This window comes from Pteropus vampyrus, unplaced genomic scaffold, assembly GCF_000151845.1.
Source record: "Pteropus vampyrus isolate Shadow unplaced genomic scaffold, Pvam_2.0 Scaffold26, whole genome shotgun sequence".
NCBI lineage: Eukaryota > Metazoa > Chordata > Mammalia > Chiroptera > Pteropodidae > Pteropus > Pteropus vampyrus.
Genome location: NW_011888807.1, coordinates 753,398 through 762,504, shown reverse-complemented (window position 1 = coordinate 762,504; position 9,107 = coordinate 753,398). Strand labels below are relative to the sequence as shown.

The window sequence follows — 9,107 nt, the reverse complement described above, 5'->3', positions numbered from 1 at the left end:
TTTTTTTTTTTTTTTTTAGCCTTGAAGATATTAAAAATACACCCGCACTACACTGGGACTTTCCTTAAAGTACTCATAAGGACTAAGGGGGAAATGGAACATAAATATATTTTTAAATAGTGTGATTCAGTGTTATTTAATGCCATTTCCCAGAACTACACAAAATCAATTCTCTTATTGCCTGTTATAGGCATCCTCACACTTCCATAATGATTGCTATTTTGTGTATATGTGTGTTTCAGGTATGGCTTTTAAAATTAGCAACCTCAGGTAAAATGTGAAGTCACTGTTGTGTTACTGATGTTGATTAACTAATTTAATTCATTGATGTTATTGACTTTTGTGTATTTTTGACACTGAACTCTGTGAGATCCAAAGTGTGTTTAAATTAAAATATGTTGTACGTATACAAATAAAAGAACTCTAGCAATAATATAAAAAAATTTTTCCACTGTTTTTACAGCTTGCAGACCAGGATTCTATAAAGCATTTGCTGGGAACACAAAATGTTCTAAATGCCCTCCACACAGTTTAACCTACATGGAAGCAACTTCTATCTGTCAGTGTGAAAAAGGTTACTTCCGGGCTGAAAAAGACCCACCTTCCATGGCATGTACCAGTAAGTCTATATTTTGCATTTGGAAATCCTAATTCCAATTCTTCTGGTTTCTTTATTCTATTTTTTTTAATGTAGATATACAAAATTCTGTACCATTGATGCTATTTGTCTTTGATAAGTCAAGGAAAAAATTTTTCTTTGTTCTCAGCATAGTTGCTTGTCAACTTCTCCAAAGAATGTGTTTACTCCTCAGAATTCACATTGATCCTAGACATGCACGCATTGGTTTGAGGACCTGTAAATTTTCCCTGACAATAATCTGTCCTTAGGAAATTAAAGCAGTTTAAGACTACCCAAGAATTTACAAGGAAAGCTTCTCTTCTCTTCAAATCTTGACCATTTTTTAGGCACATCAATTTAAGACCATCAAGTTTACTGTGTGGGGAACTTCCAGGTAGAATTCTAAAAGCCATTGTGCTATTTTTATGCAGAAAAGTTTGAAGTTTTCCTTGGTATTTGCCTTTAAAGGAAGGTAGTTTTGAATTTCTTCACATTTCACCTCTCACGTTCTCTTCAATTTTGAGGTTGGAACCAATGGTATATTAAATCTAAATGTTAAGGTCATTTTAATGCAGTCACTGAGAATTTTAAATTATTTGTATTCTCCTATTATTAAAGTTGAAATACCAATACATTTTGAAATATCTGCATTTTAAAAATAAAAGTGAATATATCATGGGCAAAAGTAAAATGTCACCTCTAAGTTATAAGTCGTGTTAAATACATGAATAGGTATCATAGTGAAAATTTGCCCATCTTTTTGATGAATTGGTGCCAAAATGTTGCTTATGTTATGTAATTTTATAGAGGCAAAAATAGATCGAGAACTATGTAATGCCACATATTCCTTAGAGACAATGGAGATATCCCATTTCTTTTAACTGATGCTATTCATAGATTTGTCTGCATTACTATAGACTTTAATATAAACTATTTTTATGAACACATTTAATAAAAATGCAACACATTCATTAGTAGATGTAATTTTTGCTTTTGGGTTCTAAATGCTGAGAGACTACTTTTTCAGAAAATTACTACCTAGATATTTTTTTCCCTAGAAAATATTTTCAGTTTATAAATAGGAAAAAGAAAATTCTAAATGTGATTACTCACCTGATTGCGTAATAATTTTGAACAGGAAGAGCTTGATATTACTATACACATGTAATCCTTCTTGCACAGTTGCTATATATCATGATATTATATTGTGGACAACATACTCATTCCAACCTAGATGGTAGAGTTTCAAATAACTACAGTACTGGCAGGCAAGTATCCCTCAAATCCTGTATCAGAAACTGAATGTAGTTTCTTATGTGAATGATTGAGGAGAATCTCCTCTTTTTATTTTCTTAGAAGGCCATAAATAGACAACTGACAAATTAAAGGAATACATTGGTCCTTATCATTATAATCCCTCATTGACGTCGCAGCATAGATAGTTGGGAAAGCTTACAGCTCTTTGGAATGAGACTAGTTAAGGAAACAAATATGAGATGCAACAAGGTCTGTGAATCTGGTAAACTTGTCAGTCATTGTTGAATCAATATGTGTACCTATCAGGTTAGCATTTTTGTTTCTTGGATTTTCTTTCTTTTAAAAAAACAATTAATGCTTGGCATTATAAATTCTGTTTTTAAATGCTAGCCTGCCTTAGTTCTACTAACGGCAAGCTGGAAAAGGTTTAATTATTGTCATTGCTGGGCAGCGCTTTAGAAGGAGAATAGCATGCTATGTTGTCATTAGGGATTGAAAGAGAGAACCCTCAAAGAAAGTGAAAGCTTTTGTCAGGTCTCCCTAGGAGGATCCTCTATCAAGGCTTCTCTCTATTACTTACTTAAGGACTTCTTTGCCTTGTTTTAGCAAAGACTTAGTATAGTGTATTAGTATTGCACCATCTTTTTTTTTTTTTTTTAGAGTCAAATTATCTGAGTGTGAATCATGGTTTTGGTGTTTACAATATAACCTTGGACAAATTATTTAACCTTTCTTAACTCTTAACCTGTTGCACCATTTGTAGTGATAATAACTGTACCTACCTCATTCTTTTGTTATGATGATTAAATAAGTTAATATCTGAAAAGTGCTGAGAACAATACCTAGCAAATTGTAAATGCTACATAAATATTTATAATACAGAAAGCTGTTCTCCTATAATTCATTTTGAAGTAATTTTTGATAAGTAAATATTTAAACTATTAAATACTTTATGTTGATACTATTATTCTGGGCTCACAGCTTCCTTCATCTGCATTCCTACAAACTGAAAATACAATGTACTGAGTTTTTAAGACACTTTCACAAAACATATTAATTTCTATTCCTCTATGCCTATCTGATGGCACTAAAGTTTTTTGAATTACACTCTGATTAGATGAGAGACCCTTGCAGTTATTACAATATTTGCAAGAAAAGTAAGGACCATAAACTCTAAAGCATCATATCTCATAAAAATTAAAAGATTAGGTTGTTGGGAAAGAAAAGTCAGGAAAATGACAAGTCAGGAGGTCATTGAACAATTAGACAATTAGACACTGGTCCTTGAGAACCAGATAAGTTCACCAAGACATAGAACTATCGAAGCCATGAACCAAACAAGTAGTCAACCTTTCCTGTCTTTCATTAACCACAAACAATAGTCAAATTTTAATAGCTGCAAACTCCCTTAACTTCTATATCATGTATCTATGAATTCGACATTTTTTATCACTCTTATTCCAATAGTGTATTATCTAAAGGTTAGAATTTGGGTCAAGTAAGTAAGAGAGGAGGCATTCGAAAAATGCAAAGGAAAGGGCTTGCAAAAATGACCTACTCAGTCGGTCTTGGATTAACCACACCCTATAGATCTTTAAATGGCCTTCTGGAAACAACTGCCACATCTAACGATTTGTAAATAGATAAGACTGGTGGTCTGGGACTTCCTTCCCCCTAGCAGCCCCCACCTGAAACTCTCCCTCCCATCCTGAATCAGGAAGTGCACGTAGACCCTCAGAGAAGGAAATCATGCGCCCCTTGCATGGAACACTACCAGGGTATTTAAACTGTAAGAAATCTAACCTGAACAAGCTCCTGCCTTTTGCCTCACTCTCAGCTGGCCTAATAAACTCTCCTTCCTCTAACAAAGTTGTCTGAGCATCCAAATTCCTTTGTTGGTGTCACTTCCTGCAACCTAAGTAGTTAATCCCATCACTTTTTACTGTTTTTGTTAGTGTTAGCATTTGAAACTGTTTTCAGAAACTCTTCCAGGGATTTAAAAGGAATCATTTTTTTCCCCCTTAGTATCAGGGGCAGGGATATTTTCAATGTATGAGTTTAAAAGAAAGTGAAAGATTAAAATATTGGAAATGATTAACCAGGACATTTGGCCAGAAAAGGCCCAGTAAGGAAAGAGTTTCATAGACATATAGTATATGGTTATATAAATATGATTTTAACGACCCCAAGGAGTCATTCTCTGCTTAGTACCATTAACAACCCTTAAGTTTCTGGTACAAAAATGCATGTGATTTCACCATTAAGAGTTTTATAATTTATTTGGGTTTTCAGAGATAGGTGTCTTTTATTTCAAAATCTTGAGACAACCAACCACACACACATACACACATATATGATTTTTTCACACAAACATTTTTTATTAAGATTGTATTGTTTGGAGTAGTTTTAGATTCACCACAAAATTAAGAGACAGTGTAGCGATTTCCCATATTCCTACCCCAGATGTGCATGTGCACAGCCTCCCCCATTATCAACATTCTTTACCAGAATGGTACATTGATTGCAACTGATGAACCTACACTGACATACTGTTGTCAACCAAAGTCCATAGTTTACATTAGGAATCACTCTTAGTGTACATTTTATGGGTTGGGACAAATGTATAATGACATGTAGTCATCATTATTGTATCATACAGAATATTTTCACTGCCCAAAAATCTGTGTCCCCCGCACCGTTCATCCTTTCTTCCCACCAAGCCTTGGCAACCATTTATCTTTTTACTGTCTCTATAGTTTTGCATCTTCCAGAATATCATATAGTTGGAATCATACAGTATGTAGCCTTTTTAGATTAGCTTCTTTCATTTAGTAATATGTATTTAAGATTCCTCCATCTTTTCACAGCTGGATAGATTATTTGTTTTACAGCGCTGAATAATATTTCATTGTCTGGATATACCACAGTTCATAGATCTATTTACCTACTGAAGGACAGCTTCGTTGCTTCCTAGTTTTGGCAGTTATATGTAAGCTTCTATCAACACGAATGTGCAGGTTTTTGTGTGAACATAAGTTTTCAAGTCCTTTGAGGAAATACTGAGAAACATGATTTCTGGGTCACATAGTAAGAGTATTTTTACTTATGTAAGAAACCACTAAATTATTCTTTTGCATTCCAACAAAAAATGAATGAGTTCCTCTTGCTCCACATCTTTGCCAGCATTTGGCATTGTCAGTATTTTGGATTTGGGCTATTTCTAATAGGTGTGTAGTGGGATCTCATTGTAATTTGCATTTCCCTAGTGACATGTAATATGAGGTGTCTTTTCATATTCTTATATGCCATCTGTATATCTTTTTTTGGTGAGGTGTCACATAAAGATTTTTAGATGATTCAAATGGCTACAGTTAAAAAAAAAAAATCTCTCATATCCAGAGCTAATCTCTTGAACAGTTCTTTTTCGTGGTGATGGAGGAGTCTGATCCTTCAAACTTTTATTGGGCCTGGCTATTACTGTTAATTTCCTCTTTTCACATTTTGTTTCCACTGACTCCTTGTTCATAATCTGTAAGTATACTCAAACTTTGTTTCCACTGACTCCTTGTTCATAATCTGTAAGTATACTCAAACTTTGTTTCCACTGACTCCTTGTTCATAATCTGTAAGTATACTCATGAAAAAAATGCTCCCGGTCTAATATTTTTTCTCCTCCAAAACAAACACCTTGGGAAAGCAGTCTTCATTGGCTGTGGCTACTTCTTTACTTTTAATTTACTTTTTACTCTACTACATTCACATTTTTGCTCTCTACTCTACTGCGATCACATTTTCTTCCACCACTTCAAGTAAACTACATAAGAAAAATTAACCAATAATCTCATTTATCATTTGTATTGGAAACATTTTTGCCTTTTTATTCATAACATTTAATTCTGTTGATTACTCCTTTTTTCTTGAAACTATCTGTTCTCTTTCAGTCTAAGACCTTGCAATCTTACCTTCATGCTCTTAATTTTATGACCATTGTATTTGTCCATTGACAGTTTCTCTTCTTTTGCTCACCATTAAATGTTAATTTTCCTCATATTCCTTTCTTTGCCTTCTTGTCTTTTCATGTGTACTTATTCTCATGGCTTCATATAGAACCTGTAAATACATGATGCCCATATTTTTATCCATATCTCAGTCTTTTCTTCTAAGGTCCAAAGTATTCCAGCTGACTAATTATGGAATCTAACAACCTATGTGTTCTATGGAAACTTGCCTGCATCTCATACCTGCTCTCATACCATACTTCTCTTGGTTATTAAACTCATGGACTTCCGAGATGCTGAACTTGTTCCCATCTTTAGTGCCATCAATTTCTTCTACTTGAAATGCTCTCCCTGTGGGTCTGCTCATTGCCATTTCCTTTTTGCCATTCAGACTCAAGTGTCAGTACTTAGTATAGGCATTTCCTGACCACCCGTTCAAAAACTGAATCCCTCTAAGTTATTCTTTTGTATGTCACATGTTTTACTTTGTGTGGATTATATCACTCTTTGAAAATATCAGATTTCTTTTTTTGTACAATTGTTTCCTTGTTTATTGCCATTCAACCCATACTAGATTATGAGGGCCAGTGGGATCATGGCTGTTCTTTCTTTACTGTATTTTTAGTACTAATAACAGTACCTGGCAGATAATGGGCACTAAATAAATATTTGATGAACAAATAAACTAATAATTTCAAGCTTAACCTGAAAAAGCCAATTTTATTGCTTTCTCTCCCAGTCTGCTCATCTACCCCAGCTTGTTTTCTTATTCTGGAGAGTCTATGCATCAATCCAAGCCAGAAAGCTTAGAATCATAAATCTGCCCTGGACTTGACATGTGAAAGTAGTCAGAAGTCCTATCAATTCTACCCCTTAGCCTGTTAGTTTCTGGCTTTATCCTTTTAGTTAAGGCCATTAACTATTCCTTGGACTAATTTAATAATATCCTGGCATGATTTCTTCCTTGTCTTCCATCCCTCTAAATGTTACAAATTACTAGAAAGTATTATTTCTAAACAAAAACAAAACCTTGATCATGTTCTCACTTCTCCCTAAAGGCTTTCAAAGCCCCAAATTGTAAGTCAATTCAAGGACAGTCAAAGTCTATCCCTGGCCTGTCTCTCCCTCTCCAAATTTAACTATGTTAGGATCTCTCAAAGAGTACTAACATACAGTTATACCAACAACATATTTCCAAGTTTGAGTCCCCTCAATTTTTAAAAATCATTGTATCTTTTTTGCATAAGCTGTAAAATATATAAAGAAATTATGCATATGGAATTTAAAATGAAATACTGAAATGTTTTCTCTAGTTTATTGATCTATTTCATAAACTCTAAAATTTTTTTCTCAGGTGACTCATTAATGTATATTCTATGCTTTAAAAGATGATCTGTGGGGGACACTCCACAATAGCAAGTCTTGGTCAATTAGGGCTGCCTCTGAGAGCAGTTCAGAGCACAGGAGAGCCTGCTGCCTGCCAAGAAGTGTGTTATCAAAATAACTGTCCAAGGCTTTTCCAGGCCAGAAGGGAAATTACTCACTGAGGTTGAAGAAACATAGGAAAATAAGAGTTACTAAGAAAACATTACTTACTTGTCAAGCAGGAAAGAAAGCATGAAAAGATCAAGATAAATGAAGTGAGGGGTCTAATATATGGATGTATGAAAAGTTAGACAAAATAGTATTCCACAATCATAGCATTTTTACTTTGATGTTCCTCATGTGTTTAAATCAGTAAGATTTCTTAAAGCTGCTAAACAGGTGCTGGAAGATTAACAGACTCAGCAAACACTTGTGTTACCTACTTAGAAAAGTTCAAAAAATAAAATATGTTATATATGTGGATAATTCTAATAAACATCAAAAAAAATTTTTTTTTTTGGTCATCTAAGTATGCCATCAAGTCAAGTACCTTGTGTGTAAAAACAGTATTTTCCAACTTCTTGCTTAATATAAAGGCAAATATTATGTCTTTGTATCTTTGCATTTGACATACAGTGCCAGTGATTGGGATGAAAATGTAAAAGTTGAACTTAACTTTTGTTCTAAGGCTAACATTGTGAAACGTGGTTTCTTGATTGCTAGAACAATTGGCCGCCTGAGAAAGGCATTAACCTCTCCCTCTTATTTTGAGTAGAACAAATAGTGTGTTGAGATGAAACAGGAGAGGTGTTCTACATTTCCGCTGGCCTGCTCAGGTAACCCACTTCTGAGTGGGTACAGGAATGTCCACACTCATATACCCCAGCTCTGCTTGCTATCTCTTCTTTTTTTCCCCCCATCTCTTTAGGGATTTTCCCTCTTTCTTCCGAAGCATGTTTTGCATGGAGAAAACTGTTCTGGTTGCTTGCTTTTCCACCTCACAACTGAAACACAAAAGCGCAACTATTTGGTTAGGTGGCTCATTGTGAACACAGTATAGCAGTCACAATTATATAGAGGCCAAAATAGGATAAGTTGTAAAGATGGATTTTATTGCTTCAAGCAGGCTGTATTATAGTTTAGACTTGCCTTTTTATAGACAATAACTCTAAATATTCACTCAATGTATTACAATGGTATAGTTTTACAATTAAAACGACCCTACATTACAGAATAGGTAACTGTAGTTAATGAATCCCAGTTTCTCCAATACAGATCACTGATGTAAGATATTTTTTGAGCTTTATGGAGTTTCCTAAACGCAAATACTTTAATATTTATTTCAGTGTTGGTTCTTTTACCAAATGACCTGGGAAAGCTTCTTCTATAGGAAGAGATATTTAATAGTCATTCTGCTGATGCTGGAGAATTGAGTGACCACTTGCTTCCAGGGTGAATCTATTTCTGCCCTCTACAGTTGTAACACAGAGAGAATTGTCCCATTCAATATTATCTATGTGTACACTACAGACTAATTACCAATAAACAGTCATAATTGGAAAGAGAGTGTTCATAATTATCCCCACAGTGTTATGCATTTTGAGAAAGGTTTATTAATTTGTTTTAACCTATTCATTTATTGTTTTGATTTTCTATCCCAGATTATGACAATGCTTAGTTTCTTCATATTTCTTTTTTCTATTTCTAATGAATGTTTAACATAATTGACTCAAACAGGGGAAGAGTTGTATGGAGGTGCGCATGCGTTTTCTTTTTTCATGGTATTATGGAAACTAGATCATACTTAACTCAGAAGACTCAAGGTCAAATTATTTAATTTGTACTTTAGTGTGCTTTCATCATATATG

At 34.1% G+C, this 9,107-nt stretch overlaps 1 protein-coding gene across 1 annotated transcript in view; it reads left to right on the top strand.

Moving 5' to 3' along the window:
- The window catches only part of EPHA6 (EPH receptor A6), an 841,299-nt gene that overhangs the window by 364,292 nt on the left and 467,900 nt on the right, over nt 1-9,107 (top strand). Inside the window, 1 exon segment of the mRNA XM_011356398.2 lies at nt 464-619. Within this exon segment, the coding sequence (XP_011354700.1) occupies nt 464-619 (156 nt within the window).